The sequence below is a fragment of the Pinus tabuliformis genome, chromosome X, assembly GCF_031772625.1.
Source record: "Pinus tabuliformis cultivar Carrire ecotype Pingquan chromosome X, CPIR1, whole genome shotgun sequence".
NCBI classification, from domain to species: domain Eukaryota; kingdom Viridiplantae; phylum Streptophyta; class Pinopsida; order Pinales; family Pinaceae; genus Pinus; species Pinus tabuliformis.
Window position 1 is genome coordinate 786,927,423 of NC_142308.1, and position 26,622 is coordinate 786,954,044.

A 26,622-nucleotide genomic window follows, 5' to 3' on the forward strand; every position below is an offset into this window, starting at 1 on the left:
TTCGTGCAGGAAATGGTGCTCTAGTCTTGGGGATGGCCCCCTACAGATCTCTGGCACACAAGACTGCTTCCCGCAGCGTGGAGTGTCTGCGTGACTTCACGAGTCCACGCCATGGCTCAAGCAAGCTGTCAATGAAGGTATACACCCTCATTGCCTCGGATAGATCCGGGACCATCATTGACACCCACAGAAAATTTGAAAAGTACTGCTCTGTGTTACCTGTTTGGCGCAGTTCGGTCAGCTCTCTGAAATAAGCCTCCGGATCTCTTTGATCAAATCGCTCCACAACCCTTCGCATGAAGTCCTCATAAGAAACTATTTGGGCATGCCCTAGGGTGGTCAAGCCATGAAACCACCAATCATGAGCTTCCCCTTGCATGTGCAGCGTGGCCAACTTAATGGCTTCCTGCTCTGTCATCCAGTTGAGTTGAAAGTATGTGTCCATCTCTTCAACCCATGCCCCGGTCGTGCACTTGGCAGTGCGATCAAAAGTAGGGAAATACATCCTCCCTATGGTTCTCTGCAGCTCATAGTTATGGGTCCCTTGTCCTCCGTACCCCTAGTTCTTCTTACTCTCCTTGAGCTTGCAGTAATCTTTTAAGGAGAGGGCTTCTTTGAAGTCTTCATCCATAGACTGCCACTCTCTGAAGTAATCCCCCATCTAGGGATGGTCTTCCTCCCTTGTAGGCTCGATTTGTGCCACTGGCATGAAGGAGGGTAGTGTAGCCCGAGTCGGTACACTGACTGAAGGGCCCTGTGTTGCTGGTAATGGTTGAGAGGACCCATAAGTTTTCCCACATAGAAACCCTCTAGGCATGGTCTTCTCTCCGTTCTGTGACTTAATCTCCTCCAGCATGTCTTTCTGCCCCTTGGCCAAGTCACTCAAGGTACTTAGGAGGCTATCAAAAGCCATCTCCTCCCTGCTTTTGGGCTCTGTCATTTCCTCCTCTTCGACTACTGCTTTCCCCCTGTCCTCTGTGTCTGGAGTAATCTCCAACTCCATTTCTCTGCTCCTATACCTCTGTCTGCAGTAGGTGATGTTCTGCTGGTCCTCTTCTCTCATAGGAGATAATCCCCATAGTTGAGCCAAGAACTAGGCTCTGATACCACTGTAATGTTCCTAAATAGTAATACAAGTGATATAAAGCAAATAAAATGTGCAACAAAATATAAAAGCGAAATACACATTAAACAACCATGGAAACGCTGCAAATAAGGAACTGCTGAGCCATATTATTAGAATTCTGCAAGCTAAATACAATATATATTGGAATGGTGCACCTGGGCTTGTCCTAATGGACAAGCAAGACCAACCCCAGGTGGGAAAATAGCTGAGATGAAGGCTGCCCAATTGCTGCACCAATCTGCACTACGTTGCCTCAGAAAACCACTGCACTGCTGAATTTCTACTAGCTGGAAAGTGCACTAAAATCGCCTAGAAATTTGTGTGCTTTTAGCCTTGGACTCGGACAAAACCCAGAAAAACCTCGAAGGGAATTTGGTTGGTTTTGACTTCTGTTTTTGACCCCCATGGAGCCTCTCCCTAGCTATGGCTGCCAAATTCGACCTGCTGGAAACCGCCTCCAAATCCCTCTGCAAACTCCTCCAAAATGATGGATTTAACCTTGCTATCCAAGTCCTAACTACTCAGATGGCTCTTGGCCAAGATTAGTTGTTCCCAAGTCACCAAAAATTTATGCTGGGTGGCCTCTGCGCTGTCCCTTTGCTAAGAAATACAAAATTCTGGTATGCTGGTTCAGCTAGCTGCAAACTCCAGCGAAAATGCCTACACTATGCTGCTTCCTCAGTTCCCGGATCCCCCAACAAGCAATGAATCCCCTACTTGTCTTCAACTCCCTCTGCGTGTTTTTTGGCTGCCTAGAAACACACACTTCCCTCTCTGCGCTGATGATTGAAGTGTGTTGCTGCCCCTGATTCCCTGAAACTCCTGTAGAATAGCCTCCGTAGGGCGGGCATGAATGGTCCCCCGAAGTAGCGGTTGAATCTCCTGCGTGAGAGATCCATGGCTAAATCGCCAGTTGACTTGCTAAACAACAAAGTGTACAAGTGAGTGTTTGTTTGCAAATGTGGAAGATGATCCAAAATGAGAGCTGATCCCTTGTTATATTCCCTTGGGCCTCCTTAGCCTCATGTGGGCCCCTCCATCCACCCATTCGATTTCCCTCCAAGCATATCGAATAGCCAAGTTCGAATTCCCCCATGTGGGTGGCCCCCACATCCCACTAGCTGCTAAATAAAGTCGAATTTGCCCCAAAGTTCCTAAGTCGAACTGTGGGGTTCTCTTCCTAAGTAAAAAATGTGCCAAAATTGTGTAGCTGCACCCTGTGACTAATGTTTGTGAGAAGGGACATGACAAAGTCACAAACATCCTCTTCTCCCTTAAACCTATGCTGCTCTTCTTCTTCCTCTTCTCGTCTTCCTTCAGAATTTCAGCCTCTCCTTCACAACAAAAACCCTAGATCAGTTTTTCTTCTTGAATAGTCTCCTCAAGAGGGAGACTCTTTTCTCTCTCTTCCTCAGCTTCCTTCAGCGAAGTCTTTTCTCAAACTTGATCACCCTTGTATGACTGCAACTTTCGGCCTCCTTTAGATCTGTAATCTTTGCACGTGTGAGGGTAGAATAGCCCAAAAACAGTCCACCAATAATGTCACTTCCTTCGCTTTTCTTCCTTCGTTCTTCGCTGATGTGAAGGGCTCCTTCTAGTATGATTTTCGCACTTATTATTAGAGACTTGCTTCACCGAATTGATGTCCTCCAAATGAGGTCGAGCACTGCTATATATAGTGGTTGGACCATCACTATTAGGCCGACATGATCACTTGGAGTAGGCTGACTTCATCATTCTAGAATTATCCTTTCATTGTAGGCCGACTTGAGTGAGGACTAGTGACTTGGTCTTGGAGGGTGAATTACAAAAACAAATTTGACTTCTTACAATGTGTAACATGCCTTCAATACATGACAATGACTCTTTAGACTTTTATGACTAGATGACAATATCCCTAAAGGCTCACAATGGGAGCCTTAACTAAAAATAAAATCTCTTGCTCATGAAACCCATGATGCAAGCATTACAGTAATTTTATTTTTCTTCTTTACATCTTTTACATAAAATCCCAATTACATGTCATTATAAAGACTGAACCTAGTTACACTTTTTCAACAAGGTGGCCATAGGGTCAATCACTTCCACAGTCCGAGGTCTCATGGCACAAGGAAAAGGTTTGAGTGGTTCATTCTCCTTTGCTATGAATGCTCTACTTCAGGTATCCTCTGGAATTATATGATTGTTCAGAACAACCCTTGGATCTTCCTGTGTGTGTGAGTTATTACGCTCACCCTTTCTTCATTTGTTGCTGCTCTTTGATCCACTACATAATAACTCTTGGATGGGGTCCTGAGGTAATATACCCTATTGAATCTTACCACAAATTCATTGTCTTCAGTCTGGTAATTACCCGAACCTTGGATATGATGTTATAACTGCCCATCTGCAGTTAATCAAAAGCTGGTGGACAACAGGTTCATAAGTGATGAAGGATCCTTTAACCCAACAATAGTTGTGGCAACATTTTCACAATTGTTGTACATCCATTGCTAGAACAATATAGTCCCAAAACATCATCCCTCACAGCTGTTCATCACACAACATTTTACTGCTATTACCACCTAAAAGCGCTCACAGGATCCTTGTTAGATAGCCAGCAAAATGGTGGGTAACATGGATCTTCATTGAGACTCATGAGGTTTTAGACCATGGTTATCAGGTTGAAGACTTGGAGATGTCATGAGCTTTTTCTCTAGTCTTTGTTGCCTAGCTAGTACACTTGTATGGAATTATGAATAACGAGGGTTTTGTTAGCCTTTATGTAATGTCCCAAATGGGATATTTTGCCAATTATGCAGAAATTTACTCAACCCAAAAGTTCACTGTAAAATCAACATTCTATTAACAGAAGATTGCCATGTAAAAATAAACAAATAGAGCATTGCAATCCAATAACACAATGAACAGGAAAATTATCGGCTTTTATTATAATGGATAAACTAAGGTTACATGCATATACAACCAAAATAGCTAAGATGAAAAGCTGGCCTCCAAGATAATCCGCTGCGCTACACCAACATCCCAAATTGAACTGAAATGCCACTGCTAAGCTCTCCTGTGAATTTAGGATGAATTCACCAAGGGGAGATGGGTACTCGCCTAATCTCTCTCAATCACTCAAGGTTTTCTGTCTTGGGGCTACTGCTGAAGTAGAGAACTGGATTCTCAACCTCTCATAAAAGAAGAAATAACAAATCCAAGATATCCTCCAATGGCCTCCTCCTCCTCTTTTATAGATCTGATGGACTCCTATTTTATTATAATTTTAACCATGGAGCACTTTTCCCTATTTTATTTCAATTAAAATATTATTTTTAATGCGGGAAAAGGGTAAATTGGCCACCATGTCTCCTCAGGTCACTGAAATTCACATCTAACCATCCCATCCTATAGATATTCTCGTTCCGATTCCAACGAGCTATTACACTAAGGTGTTCTGTCAAGTATTCCTCCCGAAATGTCACCTTAAACACAATTAATTGAGTCAGGCCCAATAATAACTCTGTTTTTTGAAAGTTCCGGAATGCACCGGAGTGAAAGGCAAACTGTGCGGATGATGGAATATACCAAGTGAATGCCATCGGATCTCATAGAAACTCCTCAAAACCCCTCCAAAAGCCCCTGGGCCCGCTAATGAGAACAACTTGCACCTGTGACATGTCTGCGCCCAACTCTGAAAGTCCATCCTAACCATGTCAAAAGGAACACCAAAAAAAGGAACATTACACTTTAGTTCAATTAATCCAAAGTCCTTGACCACCTGATGTATATTTTACGATATAGGTTTTATGCAAGATATCATGTACTTATTTACGTGTTAGTGTAATGGCTCTAGTCTTCTAAATTAGGTACCATTGACCATTATATGGTGGTTATGATTGTAGTATTTATTTTCCATGATTATGTGAATACAATGGTTTGGTTTCGGGCCTTTTTTGCCATTTCTTCATATCATTGAATATCTTCTTGTTCTTTATATTCTTTCATGACAACCTATAATGGTTGCGAAAAGAAAATTCATACGTCCTATGCGTGGGAGGATACGTTGGCACTGATGAAGAAGAATTATGTGCCCAACCTAAAGGTGATAACGTCCTTGTCATCGAAGTATATCTGTCAATGCTCCAATGTGGGGGAAGTCCCCAGGCTTACAATAATTGAATAATTTTTGTATGATTTGAGAAGTATATTTCTGAATCTGTTTCTCTTAAAAAATATGTTAAAAGTACTCTATGCACTGACTTTTCCTTAAAATTTAAACAGTTTGGTCAAGAATGCAAAATTAGTGGAGGAGCAACTAGTTTTCTAGCAAGCTGGAGGGCATTTAACTGAACTGTTCTAAGGGCTAAATCAGCCATAAGATATTGTTGAAAACAAACACACACACACACACACACATATATATACATTTTTAATTCTTTGACCCCCAACTTCTGTTAATAACGAGTTGGAAAATCCAACATAGATTTTTACCTGAATCAAATATAAAAAAGCGAAAGCAAACAGCATGTGTGTGTGTGTGTGTGTGTGTGTTATATCAAATATGAAATAAAGGAAATCAAGTTGTTTGTATTAGTGCTCAGGAATGAGAAGGTAAGCAATGCTGTTAAACTACTCAAACATATGACTAAAATTTGTGTTTGACAGAAACTAGCACTTTTATTTTTAATTTCATTACAACGAGAAAACATGCATGGGCACATATGATTATAGTAAATGGATTGGCTCTTCATGATGTTGTTAGCCTTTGTTTGTGTTTGTGAAGTGCTTTTGTTGAATATAAAGGAAAGATTCCAGCCAATGATTTGGAAAGCAAAAGGGAGGCGTTGGAGAAGGAAGCAGAACGTTTAATTGCTATTGGAGGGAAGGTGAACATTTTTTTTCCAGATGTACTGAAGTTTATGCTTTCAGTTTACATGGGCAAGCTAATGATTGTTTGCATCTTTTGCAGTTGTCAAGAAAGTTATATACTAACAATGATTGCAAACAATTTCACAGGTATCTGCTGCTATTGTGCCATATGAATCTGCTGCTGCTTTATGTGGTGGGGAGCTTCCTGAGTATATTCCCAAGGTTTATTTATCATTATTCTCTAATCTCTTGATATTTTGTGAGCTAACCCTTTTGAAATGCACTGGACTCAGCAATACTGTGGTCCATCGTAAGCCTTCAATACTGGTGAGGTTGTGCGTTTGTGTTTTTATTCCATTGTCAAATAAAGTGTCTGTCTATGTAGTAGCATCCATTGCATTCAAATGGCTTCTATGGTTCCACATACACTTCGCCTGTATTAGAAAACAAAAAATGTTCCACAGGGTCATGTTCCCAAGGGTTGGTGATGCATCCCTTACCTCCCACTCTCCCAGGAACTGGGGACTTCATTGGGAATGTCATGTGTCATCCATTGCAAGTTCCTGATAACTGGGAACTTCATTGGAGTGACGCTTATAAATATGGGATACTCTTAGTACTTGGGTTAGTCTAGGATGCTCCCATGGGGGCATGTCCTCATAAATCACATTACTAAAACCAACAAAAGACGTAACTGTTTTTATTTAATGCAAGTGTGGGTATGTGAGGGAACCCTCACCTTGCCTTTGCTTCTCCATACAACTTCTTGTTGCCCAAAGTGTACACCTAAGTGTGGGAAAAGTTTCCAACCCCACAAGGTATATCTTTAAGGCGCAATGCTTAGGCTAGGGGCTGTCACTCTGATCCCTACTCTCTCCTAGGCAAGCTAAGGGGGGTAGTCCCTAAAGGATAGAAAACTAACGGGAAACTTGTTGAAATCAACAAGTCTACGAGATCTAAGGGCAAGACAACCACTTTTCTTAGTAACTTCAATTAAGATTAGATTGGCAAGTTAAGTTATTGAAAAATGTTAGAAAGTGTAGCAAGATAGGCTCAATTTGACTTTAGCCTTAGTCAAATTGAGTAAATCGAATTTCCACATTAGCAGGACAACTTGGAGGCAGTTAACTAGTGTGACATGACTCTTGTCACTCAGTTAGCTTAGTAAATTCGAGTTATTGGGCTTGGAGTTTAGTCATGCATGTGTGATTGCTAAATTTTAGCAATCTAGTTCAATTATTTTCAATTGTATTCAGTTAACTAACCTCTAACTATTGATAGAGTCAGTTGAGCAGTGGGACAATAGTCTAACTCAGAGATCTATCAGTTAACTGGTCAATCAACCCAAAATAGCTCATGCATGCATGGAATTTGAATTGCTTAGCTAGAGTGGAGGAGACAAGGCTACTGTAACATGAGTTGTATACTAGTTGAGTGTATAGTTGTTGCATGCAGTCAAGAGATCAATCTTTGGGAATTGAGCAAGCAAATAGGAGGAAATTTCTATCTTTTAAGAGCTAATTTCCTTGAGGATTGTGCAAGGAAATAGGAGACTGGATGAGGCATACAGTGGCTAAATGTTGTCCAGAGGTCCTCAATCAGTAGAGAGAACAATTATTCTTTTGTAGGTTGTGCTCAGAACTGGAGGAAGCAATTGTAATAATTTCTCTATTCAACCGATTAATGCAAAGAGACTTGAGGGGTTTTTCCCAGTTGGTTTCCCCTAGAAATCATTGTGTACTTGTGGTTTTGCTTGTTGCATGTCTATGCATGTTTTTCTAAATTGTGATTTCTATTCCACAAATTAGTAGAGTAGATTTGTGTCTCTTGTTTTTAGTTCGAAATCTTGAGCAGTTGCAATTTCTATCAAATTTCTAGATGGTATCAGAGGCTTGAAATCACATTACAACCAGTGTTTCGAACCTGTCTCTTAGGAATTTCGAATTTGCAGCTTCAGTGTAGCAGTTTTTCTTCAGGATCGGGAGAATGTCTTTCCACTGTCTAAGATTGGAGTATGCCTTGGAGGGTAGCTCGAATTTCATAAGCTGGAAGGATCAAATGGAAGCAGTGCTTGATGATAATGGTGTGTTAGAATATGTTAAAACTGATATTGCAAAACTTCTAGAGTCGGATGCATAGCAGTTAACCCAGTGGAAGAAGGATGTTGCAAATGCCAGGAGAATTCTTTTGGAAGGTCTGAGAGACCATGTGGTCTCAAATCTCCATGGTAAAGACACACCATTTGCTATATGGAAGGCATTGGCTGAGCTATTCGAAAATAGTAGTGACCATAGAAAATTGACCCTAAAAGACAAACTTCGAAACATTAGGATGTAGAAAAATGATACTATTCCACAATATCTCCCCAAATTCACTCAAGTTTGAGACGAGCTTGAAGGGGTTGGGGTGAATGTTGCAAAAGATGATTTGGTGAGACTAGCTCTTCTAGGCCTTCTAAAATCCCGGTACAACTAACAGGACTTTGTGAATGGAAGGGAAAATTTACCAAATTGGGAAAGTTTGTGGTCCGATTTGGTTCAAGAAGAGATCAAGAGAAATACCAGAGATGGAGTAACATCCCAAGAAGAGGAAGAGGACTTTGCTCTAGTTGGCAAAGGAATGAAGGCAAAGGGCAAGAACAATGGTGAGAAGAAGGATCTAAGAACAATGGCGAGAAGAAGGATCTAAGAAAGATAAAATGTTTTCACTGCCATGAATTCAGATACTATGCAGCAAAGTGTCCGCGCAAGAAGTCTGGTAAGGGTTCTGCAACAAGAGCAGGGGGTGAAGCACTGGCTTTGCAATTCGAATTAGATTTCACCCTCCTTGCTTGCTTGGCAAGCATAGTAAGAGGGAGTGATTGGTACCTAGATTCTTGTGGCTCTTACCATATGACAAGAAACAAGTAATTTTTCAGTACCCTGGAGGAGAAGGATCTTCAAATGCATATTGAATTGGGCGATGATGGGAGCTACAATGCTACAGGAATTGGTACTGTAACCTTTAAGAGGGAGTTTGGCTCCCATCTTCGCCTCAAAGTGTCATGTTTGTACCTGGGCTGAAGAAGAACTTGATCTCTATAGCAGTGTTGGAGGATAGAGGCTATGATGTTAATTTCAGTAAGGGGAAAGCCTTCCTGAAACATGTAGCTACTGGACAAGTGAAACAAATTGGAGTTAGAGCGAAGAATCTCTACAAGCTAGAAGTAGATTTTTCCATCTATGCAGTTATACCTATTGGAGTGAGGTGGGCTGATGTAGAACCTTAGTCCCAAAGTTCCAGTGATTTGGGTAGGGTCCATTGAGGTGTCCTCCTCATGGATCATTACCTTGCTACAACGGCCCACAGTATTCAGTAGCAGAAGGATCAATGTCAGTTTGTGTAGTCAGATGTTGAGGAGCACAAAGCAGTGTTGATAGCATTGCATGAGGCACAGTGCAAAATCAACATCAGCGCATTCTTCCCAGAAGAGAGTTACAGAGACACAAGTTGATTCAGTATTTTTTTGGATGCTTTTCGGTTGTAGTTGTTGTAGTAGAAACAACAAAAGTGAGAGGTAGTGATATAATACATTCCACAGGTGCTGGATAGGGGTGGTGCAAAATCCCTTTCTTGCTAAGAGGGAGTGTTAGAAAGTGTAGCAAGAAAGGTTCAATTCCACTTTAGCCTTAGTCAATTTCGGTATATCGAATTTTCACATCAACAAGACAACTTGGAGGTGGTTAGCTAGCGTGACATGGCTCTTGTCACTTAGTTAGCTCAGTAAATTCGAGTTAGTGGGCTTGGAGTTTAGTCATGCGTGTGTGATTGCTAAATTTTAGCAATCTAGTTCAAATATTTTCAGTTGTATTCAATTAACTGACCTCTAGCTATTGATAGAGTCAGTTGAAGGTTAGTTAAGCAGTCGAACAACAATCTAACTTAGAGATCTGTCAATGAATTGATCAATCGACCCAAAATAGCTCATGCATGCATGGAATTTGAATTGCTCAGCTGGAGTGGAGGAGACAAGGCTAGTGTAACATGAGTTGTATACTAGTTGAGTGTATAATTGTTGCATGTAGTGAGGAGATCAATCCTTGGGAATTGTGTAAGCAAATAGGAGGAAATTCCTATCTTTTAGGAGCTAATTTCCTGTTGATGATGCTGGAAATCCGTCAACCAAGGGGTCTCCCTGATCTGAAGTCCCAATTAGACCTCATACCGTTTGGCATAGGAGCCCCATCCGAAATATCAACTCAGTTGCCATGTATTCTTATAGATTTGCCTTGGCTCTAACTGTCAGCAAGAGAGCGAAACACGTGGTGCCTTCGAAAAGCAAGGGGGGTGTGCCTGGTGAGTGTTCGATCGTATGTGTGTCAAAGTTCTTTCACTGTGGAGGGGAGGAAAAATGAGCCTCTAAGAGAGAGGTAGTAGTACAACCCTAGTAGAGACACCTACGAACAAGAGGAAGACGTGCCTAATATCCAGCGGAATAGTCCATGAGGATGCGGTGTTGTACCTCTGAGATAGTAGTAGGTCAGCTACCAATGCCAGAGCATCTAAATAATTGTTTTGGGATTTTTGGTTTTAGTTTTGGAAGACCAATGAATGAAGACAGATGTAGAATTGAAATACTTAATCTTTTGGATAATATTAATATCTCAGCAAAGGGTTGCTATAAAGCTTTACACAGTGATATAGATCAAATAGTGGTGAGAAGAAGACAGAAAATATTATGATTATCACAGTTTCCAGAATGTAAAACAGAACAATCATAAGTATGAAAACCTTCTAAATTGCGTTCCAAAGATTCAAGGCAATATACTTAAGCTTACAAAAGATACTGATGATTTATTGATTAGAGGGGATTTGCTAAACAAATAATTCATTAATCCATTCTCTTAATAGATGATCACTTCAAGAGTTTATAGGAATAAATTGAGACACAATTATTCCTACCTAGATATCTCTATAAGTCACAAGCATATGAAGAAAAACATAATGATTGATAACTGAAAAAACTTACAGGATAACACAAACCGTGTAAAACCAAATTCAGAATCTTCTGCTTTGTATTAAGGTTCCAGAAAGGCTGAGTACATCAAGTGACTAGAAAAGCTTCCTTCAAAGGTGCAACCAGGTTCAAAGTGGAATGAACAGTCACGACTTAACAAGCAATGAACAATGAACCTTGAACCATTAACAACTCGAGAAGAGAATTATTTATACGATAATGAAACTAAGAAAATATCCTAAAACTGATTAAGATTTATTCTAGGAAAGGAAAGATCTTCATGCAAGAAGATAGGGGCAGCTATTGAACTGCGTCTTGCTGTCCCTTTTATTCAGGTTGTGCTGGCTTTTTTGTTTGATATTTTGCCCTTTAAGCTGCTTGATTGTTGGTATCTTTTACGTTGGTTGATTCTTTCATTTGATTTTTCATCTGATACTCTTAAAACTCTGTGAATATCCTTTGACCCTGCTGAGTAGCCTTTACTATGTTCCTTTTTACCGTTACTGTGCATTTTAGGTTTTTACTGTGTTTTTCAACAATAAATCATTTTAGATTTTATGTTATAGGGTAAAGTGATTTGATATGATTTTCGTATTTGTCTTCTAACTGTATGCAGGCTTTTTTATTTGTAAGCCTCGAACAAGAGTTTTTATCTGTAAAACACATAATTGTTAAGAAAAACATAGGTGACAAAGAAGGTCGTCAATGGCTTTATTGAGCTCGAAAGGATATTGGAAGGAGTCCAGAGCGTATCGGAAGGTAAAACAATGGTTTTATTGGTCGCAGAGGTTTATGGAGGTTTCACTGTGTAAACGGGTGAAACAAAGCAAAATGGTGATTTTTACGTTTAAACGGAAAAACAGTTTACTTTTTGAATTATGGCGCAAAGTGGACAGTGGCCATTTTGTCATTATGCAGGAGGTGGTTTTGGTTTTCATCGCACTGCTTATGAGGTGCGAGCAGTTTTTGGGAGGGGTCACCCGATATAGTTTAGAGCCTGACACGTAGCAAGGGGAGGTCGGTGGAATACTGCTTTTTCGGGTGGGTAATGCTTGGACAGAGAGCCAACCCGAAATCACTGAGGGTCGTTGGATTTGAATGCATTTGATAGACGGTGGTGGAGTGAAAGAGCAGCGCGGAGGTAAGAGGAAAGAGCAACAGAGGGGCCCAATGATTAATCATGGCGGTATGGGCTTTATTATGGGTTAAAAATTGAGATTAGTAGGGTTTTATGGTTAAATAGAGGTTTAAGTTGGTTCTTCGTTTAAATCATAAAAACATTTTAACAAAGAAATCCTTTGCAAAACAAGGTATGGCAGACTTGAAATAGTATGAATTCGGGCGGATAAATGACGTCGGGTCGAGTTCATCGCATATCGCAATCGCAGTTTAGTGAAGGAAGGCCCATCGCAAAGGAATGTGATAGGGGCCAGACGCGATGTGGAAAATAAATCATGGATAATACTGTGATCGGGTTTGGGTTCCCATCACATATCAGAGATCGCAATGGCGAAGGGTGTATGTTTCAATCGGGACTTGCGATGAGGGGCGGATGCGAAATGGGCAATGAATTTTGAAATATATTTGTGTCGGGTCTGGGTCTATCGCGCATCGCATATCGCAATGCAGAGGAGAGTGCATACACGTTGAAAAATTTGCGATCCGCTGATATGCAATGTGTTATGGAATACATAGTTTTATAATAAAACTTATGGTTTCGGGATATTTAGTAAAGGGAGTTAATAATATACGGGAAAGGGGACTTTTAGGGGTTTAATACTATAAGTTAGCATTAATATGAAACATAAGCGGAAAGGGGAAATACACTAAGTATAATGCTTTTTCATGAGTTGTTTGCTTTTCACATATATACATCAATACTTATGCTAAACATCTTTTTGTGGGTTTTTTGGGTAAAAGGGGATTTAACATGGAGTTTTCACTTTTCCTAAGCAAAAAGAATTTCAACCTTAGGAAAAGGGTTTTTATGGAAAATGAATGAATATGAACTGTATGAAGGTGGGAAGGGGAAATTAGTAAATATAGGGATGAATGTGGATGAGGGAAGTTAATTAATTGATCTTGTAGACCTTCATTTGCTTTGTGTAATTGCCTCATGGACATAGAAACATATGATAAAACGTGATAAATGTACATTTTGTCCAATCAATTATCATATTTCTGCAACCTTTTTTTTACTTACCCTTTGCTTATCCTATCATTTTTTCTTCACTTAATGGGTGCATTTAATCTAACAAACCCTTTTCCTTTCTTTTTATTTTAAAAAAGCAAACTATCTAATTCTAACCGTATAACATCCAAGGGCTCAGATTAAACTGATGAGCACCTTATTATTCTCTACCTAACTACTGATCTGCCAAGATTAAACAGTTTGGCCAGATCTTTATTCTCTAATTATAACATCAAATTTAAAGCATGAAACAGTCAAGATTAAACTATTTGACTGTCATGGGTTGTGGCATTTATGACAAGCTACACACAACGATTATTTTGCGGAAAAAATAGTAGTGGCATTTAAACTTTCTCACTTTCAGAGTTTATTTGTTTTCTCTTCTTTCTAACCTCACATTTTCTTTTTGTCTTGATTTTTTTAGGACATCTAACCTAACATTTTCTTTGATATGGACATCATCATCAAGATATTTTCAAAAACATTTTATTCAATATTGTTATGTCCATATCCTAACTTAACATTTTTTCAAAATATTTTTCAACTTTGCTACAACATGCGGCAACAATAATAGCAATTACAACATATTATCAATATGACGAGTACCAAAATAATTGAAATATTTCAACTACTTTAGCACAAATGAAAGCGAACATGAATTACAAACATTCACAGAATAGCCTTACAAATATCCATAATTCATGCATGAAGAACGTGCTGGCCTTGAAGGCCTCTATTATTAAGTAAAAGTTCCAAGACACATATAAACAATGAACATCACTAGCTCTAATAGTGGAGCGTTGGAGCCACTCCTTGCTCCTCAAAAGAATTGATCTGTCTCTCTAATGCCTTGCGGGAGGAGCCAATGTGAAAAGTCATTTGCTCATACAATGAGGGAGTATATATAACCAAGGGGTAATGTTGCCCCTTCCTTGTGACTCTTGACTACCCTCATGACTGTTTGACTTCCTATGACTTTTCAACTTACATGACTCTTTATATTCCATGTGTGTCCTTTGGACTTCCACTTTACAATACATTTTGAATACCATTTACATGATTCACAATGACGATGTGGCATATGAAAACTCATGGCATGACATGACATGACACTGCTGACATGGGCTGCTTGATGATGTGGCAGTGTCAAGCCACTGTTGTTGCTATATGCTGAGCATCTGCTTGAAAATTCTCTTCTTTTCACCTTCGTATGACTTGGTGATAAGGAGTATTCAATGATCTTGAGTCGTGAGTTGCGATCGCAAACTAATGTCCCTTTGCTTTCTTGTGATTGATCAACTTGCATGTTCAACTACAAGAGTGTCCTTTAGCATGTTTCCCTCCTTCACTTCTCCGTTCATCATCTCACCATAACATGGTAAGGTACCTGTATCTGTAAATCACTCATGAGAAGATGACATCAATCCGATAAACCCCTAGTCTAAGATGGTGCACATTGATCCACTGACTGAGTTGGAACTAGGTGACAGGCTGGGAAAGAGGCTCAGTAACTGCACAATTGCGCAGCTTAGGCAGTCAAGGGTGAAGCTTGAGCCTTGAGACTATGTAATGCGTAGTTCAGGCTGGGCCAAGGATGAAAATTGCGTAGTTCTGGGAGCCAGTGAGGCAACTGAGGGGATGGACACTGAGTGAACACGCTGCGCAGTTCCGAGAGACAAGGGAGGCTGGGAAATTGCGCAGTTCAGAGTCTCAGGGAATGAGCCTAAGGCTTGTGATTGCGCAGTGTATAATTAGGGTCAGGCTGAGAGAAAGGATTGCGTAATTTTGGAGGCCAAGGCCGGAGCTTGAGCACAGAAACTGTGTAGTGCAACAGTCTTGGGATGTAGGAACTACGCATTGCGTAGTGCCAAGGGGCAAGGTCACAACTAGAGGACTAGAACTGCACAATGCACAATTTAGAGAGGTCGGGTGAAGCCAAATTGCCTGGTCGGGAAGACTTCTCAGAAATGGCTAAGTGTGACACCAGTTAGACTGATGTGAATAGTGATAAGACTTCGAATGTGATCTCACCCATGTTGCAGGAAACGTGGGGTAGGAGGGCGTTTCCGTACGGAAACGAGTACGAAACACTGAAACGCGTTTGGTACGGCCCTGAAATGTGTTTCAGGTCGTACTGCCACGTTTCACGAAACTGAAACGTGGCCAGTACGGCCTGAAATGCTTTTCAGGGCCGTACGACCCACGTTTCAACATTTACTTGTGTTTTTTTCAAATTTTTTTTATTATTATTTGTTTTCTAATCTATTCTTACGTTAGCCTAGTGACTTCTAGTTGCTTCCAGATGTCTGTCTAAAGTTATAAAAGTGAACTTTTGCCCTAGTGTTGATATGCAGTTCATGGTAATGTTAAATTCTTAAAGTAAAAGTGATATTCTCCTTTATTTTTCATTTTCATCCTTTTACTTAAATTTTTAACATTACCATGAAATGACTCAGGATGTTTGAGAGTGGTTTCACCCTCATTGGATTTCATATGGAGAAAGTAAAATTTTAGATCTCACTCAAAATCCAGCAGACTTATCTGTTTTTCAGGATTTCAGGATTGGGGGGATTGCAATGTTTCCATTGGATTTTATCATGTACTAGGGTATGGAACTTGTATTTAATCGAGAGAGCAAAGCCCTCTATGCAGGGGAGACTCCCAATAATCAAGAGAATCTAGGGTACTAGGGTATGAAAGTTGTATTTAATCAAGAGCACTAAGGTCATTCGACTATGTAGGAGGAGACTCCCAATCAAGCACGAGACAAAAAATTAGAAATTTCTCGTGGCTGATTTTGGATATTTCTATTTTCATTATGTGATTATTCGTGAGCAAATGTGATGTAAATTTAGATACTTATAGTTTATGCATTGACAATTGACAATTTTATCATAATGTAATAAATTAGAATGTATCATATATGCTTTATGATTGCACATATTTCTTAAATGTCCTAATATATATATATATATATATATATATATATATATATATATATATTCGCGTTTCCCCGTTTCCAAAATTTGGGGAGGTCGCGTTTCGTATCGCTTCCCGTTTCGGAAACTCGTACCCATTTCCTCGTTTCGTGCAACCTTGGATCTCACACTTAGAATACTTGACGACACAACAACATAGATCACCCAGGACACATGAACAATGCATTTCCCTCCGTGCAACAACTTTATGACCAATTACGACAAGTGTGACATTTAAGATACACTTTGCGACGACCGTGATGACACTTGTGTGACAGGGCTTAAAACTTTGCGAATGAGTGCGGCCAATGATTACATGGTTAGAACAACTCATATTCACAAAGATAGACCCTTGAATGTTGAAACCACCTATACAAACTTCTACACATTATGCGATAGCCAATCATGCCGAAAGATGACAGTTAACCCAACTTGCAAAGGGGAGCAAAATACTTCAAGAAAGCTCATGAAATGATTTTCTGTAATGTTCCTAAGAAGGAATATAAGTGATATTCTAAACAAATAAATAGTGCAATAGCATAAAATTATAAACATGCATTATACACCCATAAAACACTGTAAATTTGGAACTGCTGAGCCATATATTATAAAATCAGAGAGCATAGGTACAATATAAATGAGATGGTGCACATGGGCTTGTCTGAAGGACAAGCTGGACCAAACGTAGGTGATGGAATAGCTGAACTGAAGGCTGCCCACTTGTTGCACCACTCGGCACTGCGCTGTCCCAGTAAAACCACTGTCCCACTGAACTTCAACCTGCTGAAATGTGCCCAAAAACCGCCCAGAAAATTATATCCTTTTATCCTTAGATTCCTTGGACAAAACCCAGAAAAACCCAGAAGGGAATTTCTCTGGTTTTGAATTTGGATTTTCAGCCTCCTTGAAGTCTCTCCCCAGCTGCTACTGCCAAATTCAACTTGTAGGAAAGAACCTGTAAATCCTCCTGAAAACACCCCTAGAATGTTGGGTTCACCTGTGATGACTGACTCCTTGCTCCCCGGATGATCCTTGGCCCAGATGATTGCTCTCCTAAGCACCACGAGTTTGCTGCCAGAGGCCTCTGCGCAATCCCTCTGCCTAGAAATTCGTACTGCTGTAACCCCTGACTGGCTGGTTGCAAAACTCAGTGAAAATGTCCTCAACCAATAGCCTTTCCAGCTCCCGGAACTCCCAACAAGCTATGGACCTCCTGACTGGCTCAATCTACTTCTGCGTGTTTCTGGCTGCCCAGAAAATACGTAGTCTCCTCCTCTGCGTCGCTGGATGAAGTGGATGTCAATGCTGGAACCCGTGAAATCTCTGTGGAACAACTTCCCTAGGGTGGGAACGGATAGTCCCCCGAAGTAGAGGTTGAATCTCCCTTGTGGAAGATCTGTGGCTAAACAACCGGTAGACTCGCTAAGCAGTAAAGCGTACAAAGGTAAGTTTGTTTGTCAAATGATCAAGATGATGCAAAATGAGAGCTCCTTCCTCTTTTATCACCTTGGGTCCCCTTAGCCTCTTGTGGGCCCCTCCTTCCACTCATTCGATTCCCTCCAACGCATGCCATGGCCAAGTTCAAATTATTCATGTGGGTGGCCCCCACATTCCACTAGTTGCCATAAATAAAGTCGAATTGCCTATAGTTCCTAAGTTCTACGTGTGGGGTCTGTTAGAGTCGGTCTAGTAGACCTCCATCAGCGATCAAAACTCTTTGCATTTGCATAAGTAGGTGTCTCATCAGTGTCAATTTTTGCATCCCATTAGGCATGCCATAACCCTGATGGAGGAGCTGGTGTCTTTGTCCCCCTCTTGGCATTGCTGGATCAAAGTCATTTCAGTCCTTAATCTCTTTCAGGCTTGTCTTGTCTTGTCTTGAGGTCAAATTCCTAGGTCTAGGGTTTTGGTCAAGTTTGTTTACAAGGTCATGTCTCTGAAGGTCAATAAGTGCTCAGCAAGCCAGAGGGATGATTTTCAAAATGTTTCTTCGCAAATTTCTATTTTGTACAGTTAATTTTCACCTTGGATTTAAAAACCCTGTTTTTAAAGCCAAGGTCATTTTTCAAATTTTTGTAAAAAGTGATGAAATTTCAAAAATCTTCCAAGGACAGCATGTAACCCTGGCTCCCTTGCCAAGATCCCTCAGATGATATCCCTGCAAAAAGTATCGAGCAAAAGCATTAAATGAGTCAATTTCAGGACAAAGGAAACCAAAATTGTCAATTTTATAAAGTGTCAAAGAAAAACATTATAAAGTGGGTTTGGGCATGAAATTATTTCAAATCAAAGTTATAAAAGACCAATCTCCCTCCATTTACCCTCATTGTGCATCTAACTCACTTGCAAGAGAGATTGGGCGAGGGTTGGAGCGAAATTGTGAGCAGACCAGGCGCGCGACCCGTCAGAGGCACGCGACCCGTCAAGTGCCTTCCAGCAGTGTTATTTTCTAACGGGCGCGACCCGTCAGTGGCGCGCGACCCGTTGGGTGAGGCGCGCGACCCGTCAGCGCCCTCCTTACCAAATCACCTGCAAATTCATGCAAGGAGCCAACAAAATTGCTAAATTGCCTAAGGTAGGCCCTCCAACTTACAAATTGCTGCTTGTTATGGTTAAAGACATCATGAATACATGTTTTAAAGATCTCATTGTGCAAGAGAAAAAGCTCTATATGGCTGTGGTTTAAAATTGTAAAATATGCCTAGGGTTTTATGCTATTTTAAGGTTTTTCCCTTGTAAATCATTTTTCCCATTTCCCATGTCATTTTCCTTGTTTTTCTATATAAATTTCCCTTTTAAATTTGTAAAGAAAACCTAAACCCTACCCCTTTTCCCTAAAAAATGAAGAATCAAGCCCTAACCCTACCTCTCATTATACCCATGTAAACAATGTATATAATGATGCATATGCAATGATTTTTGCAATGTTTTTTCCCTTAAATCCCTGTTTTATATATTTATTCCCATTTTCCCTTTAAAGGTGTCCCTCCCCTAACATTCCCCTCGTGCTCCTTGTCCCCTTGAAACAGCATATAAATCAACATTTTACAAGGTAGAAACAGCAGTACATTTTGGCCTCTCTGCTCCTTAAACAATGTCAGAAACCGAAACCTATGAGCAGAGTGATGACCAGGCATCAGCTTCAGAGATTGAGGTACAGAGGAGGCCTCATAAGGGTGGAAAGGGCGGTCATCATAGGCGAGAGGAGCCCACCTCTTTGACAGATTTACAAGCTTGTCCTATGGCAGTCTCATGTTTCCAGTACATGTCTTGCTATGAGTTTTGCGAGAGGATCTCTCGGATTCAGCACCACAGAGAGTTGGCTCACCTATTTGTTTTACACTTGCATGATGGACATGTTAACCTTGCCGGGGTGGACTTTACATTGACACCCGAGATGATTGCACAGGCCACAGGGATACCTAATGTCGGAGAGGTATGGAATAAGTGCAAAGTGTTGGACAGTGTTCATTTTGAGCCTTTCGTTAGACCAGCACTCATGAGACACTTGACAGGAGTGTTTCCCTTCAGATTTCTCAGGAGTGAGTATGCTCCCATGATGAGGCTCATCATGCTCTATTTTACCTGTGAGGGCAGATTTTCACAGGTATATTCGTACCATATTCGCCTATTGATGCACTTCACACGGGTACGGATGATGAACATCCCTGTTTTCTTCTATCAGAACATTGAGAGGATGGTGTCCATGATGCAGAGGAAGAGCCCGGCACAGCAGTATAGGAGCCTTTACCATTATGGTTTGATTCAGCTTGTGGTGTTACATCAGTTGGCTCAGGAGGGCATCTCATGGGAGGAGTTCATCTCTCGTGAGCTTTTCACAGCACCACCACCGCCACATCCTGAGGTTATTCACGAGGAGGGAGGACCATCACAGCAGCATGACATCCCCGTCACTAGACATGTCAGCTCCTCACCTTTGGTTACTTATCAGAGAGGCCAGAGGGCCTTATTTGCAGCAGCTCGGCGAGTACTTTCTCCACAGCATGTGGAAGGGGTCTCGCCTTCTTCATCAGCTCAGCGAGTGTTATCTCCATAGCAGGTGGAAGGGGCCTCGCTTTCTTCAGCAGCACAGGCAGCACAGAGGGGCAAGCAGCCCAAGATTGATGAGGGGCCATCAGGTGTTCCAGCTATCGAGCTTATTGATCTTGATGTCAGTTCTCCTAGCCTAGAGTCGAAGGAGATCATTCAGCACCTTAGAGCTGAAAATGATGCATTGCAGAGGAGATTAGAGGGGGCACAATGGACAATCTCATATCTAGAGCAGCGCAACAAACAGTTGGAGGATGAGCAAGCTCTTGATGAGTTGTGGAGGATCCGTAGTGACCGCAACTTGAATCGAAGAAGACCCGGTGATCCATTGCCCGCTGAGCGAGAGTCCATGCTTATCTAGCTCAATGCTCACTTGGAGAGGTTGTTGGTTAAGGCCAATCAAGATAAAAAATTGTTGAGAAACATGAAGAACCATTATTGGGCGAGAATGCACGTGTGCAAGGCAAAGATGAAGATGTTCCAAACGCGGTTGGCCAAGGCACAAAAAAGGAGAAAGAGGCCCGATCCCCTCCATATCTTGGCCGAGGCCTCACTGAAGGACCAAGGCACTAAATAGCCTAGCCACAACACAAATCCCAAGAAATTTTGAACATTTTTGGTAAATTTTGGTTTTTCAGGCAATTTACAGGTTTTCTCCATTAACGGGTCTCACCCCCCGCGCGACCCTTCATCCCGGCAACTCCATTTGCAAAAACTCAGCATTTCCAGATTTTTCATGAGAAGTTACATATGCTCATCCATGGCCAAGAGATTTTATGAAGTTTTGGGCCTCCAGAATGTCAAAAAAACAAGCAAAAAATGACTTTCTGCCACATTTTTGACACACAGAAAGCAGTCTTGGCAGATTGCAATTTTGGAGGGGCAAATGACAACCAAATTCAGAAATTCCAGTTGGGTTAGAAAGTAGACTCACAGACCTTTCCAACAAGCCTACTCTTGCGTCATTTGGACACCTGAAAGTGCCCCAAAAGTGCTCTCAAAGGCGCGCGACCCGTCAGGATTTGGCGCGCGACCTGTCAGGCAAATTGCTCAGGATTTCAGCCTATAGCTAAGCAAAACGCAGTTTTGACTGTGTTTGACTTTTTGGAGTTGATTTTTATCCTTCTTGTTGTAAATGATGTAAATTTATGACACTTTTACACTTATGTATCTCTTCTAGAAGATTCATTCATGAGATAGGTGAAAATTAAATGAATGAATTGGTCCTAGCTTATAGAGGCAAGTTGTTTTGACTACCTAGTTTTCAGTGCTTAGTTTAGAATTGGTTGAAACAACTCCTAGGATAGTGAGCTCGACCCTAGAGGCTAGGAAAGGTGTTAGCTTGCCTATATTATGTATTTTCTTAGTCATTTTCAGGGGTTGGAAGGTTGGACTCTTGAGGGAGAAGCTCTTATTGTATTATTCACTGTATCTCTGCAATTTTTAGCAAAGGAAGACCAGGGTTTTGCAGTCCTTTTTGGGATTCTTGTGGACACATGTATTGAGGGTGTGTTTCTCTTTGTACTTGTAAGTGTGTTATGTGAATCATTTCCTTACTTTTCCTTCTGCACATTAGGCAAATGAAGTGTTAAAGTAGAACTCCTGACTGTCATGCTCTGCTTTTAAGTTTGCTTAATATCAATGTTTTCGACTGTTTAAAGGGAATTCAAGGTTATTGCTTGCTCTCTTTAACTCCTCATCGGTCATTCTCATCTATCCATCTCTATTAAAGGCATCAATACTGTTTCCTACCTCGCCCCAAAGAACCCCCTGCGAAAACTGTGTCCAATCCCCGCACCTAAAATTTCCATTTCCCCAATTTTCCACCAAAAACCCTAAAAATCCCAAATCAACCCTTTTGATCAGTTTACTAGCCTAAAATCAATGTTACCCTATTGGTTATCTCGCCCATTGAAGATCTTTATCGAGATAGACCGGAGAGAGCCCTCTCCTGCCCCGTAGGGCTAGCTACGAGGCTAAGTGGTTTGATGTTGCCTTGAGGTTTACCTTTCTCAGCCTGAGGTGAAATTTCAAGCGCTAACATACTGGCGACCATACTGGGGACAACAAACTTGTTTGTGGGTTGATGTGTTTGTTTCATAAGTCTTAGATGGAGCCTGAAGTTATGCCAGGTAGCTTTCGAAACGCTTTTGCTTTGCATTAGCGGAAGTAGATAAACGCTGCTTCAGTCAATCTCCGTGAGCTTGTGAATACGACCACTTCATTTGCTTTTCACCCCAGTACATGTATCAAGTTCAGATCTGATTGTTGATAGTGGACAACGATCAGACACTGACAAGGCTGAAATCATTCACTGGCGACTCCTTTCACTGAAGAATCCAGCAACCTGTGCTTCATGGTGACTTCACTGCAGGAAGATCAGTGGCTTTGAGCTTTTCAAGATGGATCGGATCGCAAGAAGATATGCTCCCATGAGCCGAGATCACATCCCTGGTTTTCCAAATAAAATTCCAAAGGTAGATTGGTCAAGGAATTTGCCTACATTTAATGATGATGGTAAGAAGGATGCTGCTTTACATCTGATTAGATTTCACATGCATATTCGCAAGTTGAAGGTGGATTTTCCTGAAGATTGCTTGATGAAGATATTCTTGGCCACTCTGAAAGGTGCAGCTCAATCATGGTATGAAAGTTTGCCGCCTGCTTGTATTTACTGTTTAAAGGATTTTCATGCCTTGTTCATTGAAAGACATCAAGCATCTTATCCATCATTAAATTTGGTTCATGACTGTTGCAAGCATGCTTATAGTTTTATTGAAAGCCTTGAGACATATTATGAAGATGATAATTTTATGGACGTTGAGATTATGGAGGCTCTGTATGAGAATCCATTTCAGCAGCACACAAAAATCTTAGAGGATACTTGTCAAGATCAGCAGGCTGAAGATGGTCATATAGTGGAAGATGATGAAAGAGAAGAGCTTGTTTCAGATCTGCCCACAGAAGAAGACCAGATTGCAGAATGTGATAATGTTAGGACAACTACTTCAGAACAACATTTAGATTATGATGACCAGGAATATCTTGTGCTGAAGCCCATCAAAGAGAGCTCTACTGTTGAGATCATAGACAGAGTTTTGGATTCAGATGTTCATGAACAACAAGGTGAGATCTTTGTGCAAGTAAGTGATGAATCTCCTTTCAATAATTCAGTAATAAATGATAGTTTGAGTGCCCTATCATATGAAGATAATTACTGTTCAAGCAGAAGAAAACAAAAGGCATTGTCTCCTTTGTCTGAAGAGGAGATAGATCAGCTCTTGAAAGGTCTTGTTACAGCCCAAGCTACATCAGATTTGCAGTGCATACATAGTCAGGAAAGTGTTGAAAAAGATGACTATCTTGTAGATCAGCAAATAGATAATGTTTTCCTTCACAAAGATGATAATCCGGCTTTCATATCATTTGAAGATGACCCAAACTACAGAAGATCAGAGCATACAGGATTACCTTTCAGATTCTTCATATGTTTCATGTGTTGAAATGTTTTATCAAGAGGAGATCTGCTCATCTATTTGTTCAGAGTTTTTTGAAGCCCATGAGCATACTAGTACCCAAGTACATGATGAAGGCAGATCAGGATTTGAAACAAAGGACACCTTGATCTTTCAGCAGGAGGTGGCAATGGAAATCTTCATGTTTTTTATGATCCTCTAGCAAGTTTGTTGCAGCCAGCAGTGAAAGTGATTATTGTTGTGTTCAGTGATGAAGGAGATCATGGTCAACTATGTTTTTGGATGCCCAGTGATAGGTTTGTATTGTTGACCAGAAGATCTGATCCGGAGAACCAATCAAGAAGGCATCTGCTTGATTGGTTGCATTGGCATTTTGATATAGTTTGATGGTATATTATCTTGTAAGAAACACAGGTGGTTGTCATCATGATTTCACATCTTGATGGACTGCTGCCCTTCCATAAGCTTTGTAAGTTCTTGTTTTAGTTAAGTCAGTCATGAGTCACTTGTGTTTGGTTTATTGAGTGAGTTTTTTTTTCAAGTTATTTCAGTTTGCCATCGAGTCAAGCTTCAGTTAAGTTTCAGTAAGTTTTCAGTCAAGTTTTCATTCAATAAATGTGTCAAAGTTTTGTGTCAAATGTGTAAATAATGACTCCATTGCCCAATGATTATAAAGCACTGGTCTGCTCTCCCAGAGGTCTAAGGTTCTTGGTACCTCCAAGGAGATACCATCCCCATTGGAGCCAATGTTAGAGTCGGTCTAGTAGCCCTCCATCAGCGATCAAAACTCTTTGCATTTGCATAAGTAGGTGTCTCATCAGTGTCAATTTTTGCATCCCATTAGGCATGACATAACCCTGATGGAGGAGCTGGTGTCTTTGTCCCCCTCTTGGCATTGCTGGATCCAAGTCATTTCAGTCCTTAATCTCTTTCAGGCTTGTCTTGTCTTGTCTTGAGGTCAAATTCCTAGGTCTAGGGTTTTGGTCAAGTTTGTTTACAAGGTCATGTCTCTGAATGTCAATAAGTGCTCAGCAAGCCAGAGGGATGATTTTCAAAATGTTTCTTCGCAAATTTCTATTTTGTACAGTTAATTTTCACCTTGGATTTAAAAACCCTGTTTTTAAAGCCAAGGTCATTTTTCAAATTTTTGTAAAAAGTGATGAAATTTCAAAAACCTTCCAAGGACAGCATGTAACCCTGGCTCCCTTGCCAAGATCCCTCAGATGATATCCCTGCAAAAAGTACCGAGCAAAAGCATTAAATGAGTCAATTTCAGGACAAAGGAAACCAAAATGGTCAATTTTATAAAGTGTCAAAGAAAAACATTATAAAGTGGGTTTGGGCATGAAATTATTTCAAATCAAAGTTATAAAAGCCCAATCTCCCTCCATTTACCCTCATTGTGCTTCTAACTCACTTGCAAGAGAGATTGGGCGAGGGTTGGAGCGAAATTGTGAGCAGACCAGGCGCGCGACCCGTCAGACCAGGCGCGTGACCCGTCAGAGGCGCGCGACCCGTCAAGCGCCTTCCAGCAGTGTTATTTTCTAACGGGTGCGACCCGTCAGTGGCGCGCGACCCATTGGGTGAGGCGCGCGACCCGTCGGCGCCCTCCTTACCAAATCACCTGCAAATTCATGCAAGGAGCCAACAAAATTGCTAAATTGCCTAAGGTAGGCCCTCCAACTTACAAATTGATGCTTGTTATGGTTAAAGACATCATGAATACATGTTTTAAAGATCTCATTGTGCAAGAGAAAAAGCTCTATATGGCTGTGGTTTAAAATTGTAAAATATGCCTAGGGTTTTATGCTGTTTTAAGGTTTTTCCCTTGTAAATCATTTTTCCCATTTCCCATGTCATTTTCCTTGTTTTTCTATATAAATTTCCCTTTTAAATTTGTAAAGAAAACCTAAACCCTACCCCTTTTCCCTAAAAAATGAAGAATCAAGCCCTAACCCTACCTCTCATTATACCCATGTAAACAATGTATATAATGATGCATATGCAATGATTTTTGCAATGTTTTTTCCCTTAAATCCCTGTTTTATATATTTATTCCCATTTTCCCTTTAAAGGTGTCCCTCCCCTAACATTCCCCTCGTGCTCCTTGTCCCCTTGAAACAACATATAAATCAGCATTTTACAAGGTAGAAACAGCAGTACATTTTGGCCTCTCTGCTCCTTAAACAATGTCAGAAACTGAAACCTATGAGCAGAGTGATGACCAAGCATCAGCTTCAGAGATTGAGGTACAGAGGAGGCCTCATAAGGGTGGAAAGGGCGGTCATCATAGGCGAGAGGAGCCCACCTCTTTGACAGATTTACAAGCTTGTCCTATGGCAGTCTCATGTTTCCAGTACATGTCTTGCTATGAGTTTTGCGAGAGGATCTCTCGGATTCAGCACCACAGAGAGTTGGCTCGCCTATTTGTTTTACACTTGCATGATGGACATGTCAACCTTGCCGGGGTGGACTTTACATTGACACCCGAGATGATTGCACAGGCCACAGGGATACCTAATGTCAGAGAGGTATGGAATAAGCACAAAGTGTTGGACAGTGTTCATTTTGAGCCTTTCGTTAGACCAGCACTCATGAGACACTTGACAGGAGTGTTTCCCTTTAGATTTCTCAGGAGTGAGTATGCTCCCATGATGAGGCTCATCATGCTCTATTTTACCTGTGAGGGAAGATTTTCACAGGTATATTGGTACCATATTCGCCTATTGATGCACTTCACACGGGTACGGATGATGAACATCCCTGTTTTCTTCTATCAGAACATTGAGAGGATGGTGTCCATGATGCAGAGGAAGAGCCCGGCACAGCAGTATAGGAGCCTTTACCATTATGGTTTGATTCATCTTGTGGTGTTACATCAGTTGGCTCAGCAGGGCATCTCATGGGAGGAGTTCATCTCTCGTGAGCTTTTCACAGCACCACCACCGCCA

At 41.0% G+C, this 26,622-nt stretch overlaps 1 protein-coding gene across 3 annotated transcripts in view; it reads left to right on the forward strand.

Annotated features, from left to right (window-relative positions):
* Positions 1–26,622, forward strand: part of LOC149142195 (threonyl and alanyl tRNA synthetase second additional domain-containing protein) — a 264,846-nt gene that overhangs the window by 161,104 nt on the left and 77,120 nt on the right. For all 3 annotated transcript variants that reach the window (XR_016264627.1, XM_089448951.1, XM_089448952.1), the window contains exons 5-6: positions 5,895–5,997; positions 6,128–6,202. Coding sequence is in view for 2 of the 3 variants with exons in the window: in XM_089448951.1 (XP_089305077.1) it covers positions 5,895–5,997; positions 6,128–6,202 (178 nt within the window). In the remaining variant the exon portion in view is untranslated. The remainder of the gene's footprint in view (positions 1–5,894; positions 5,998–6,127; positions 6,203–26,622) is intronic.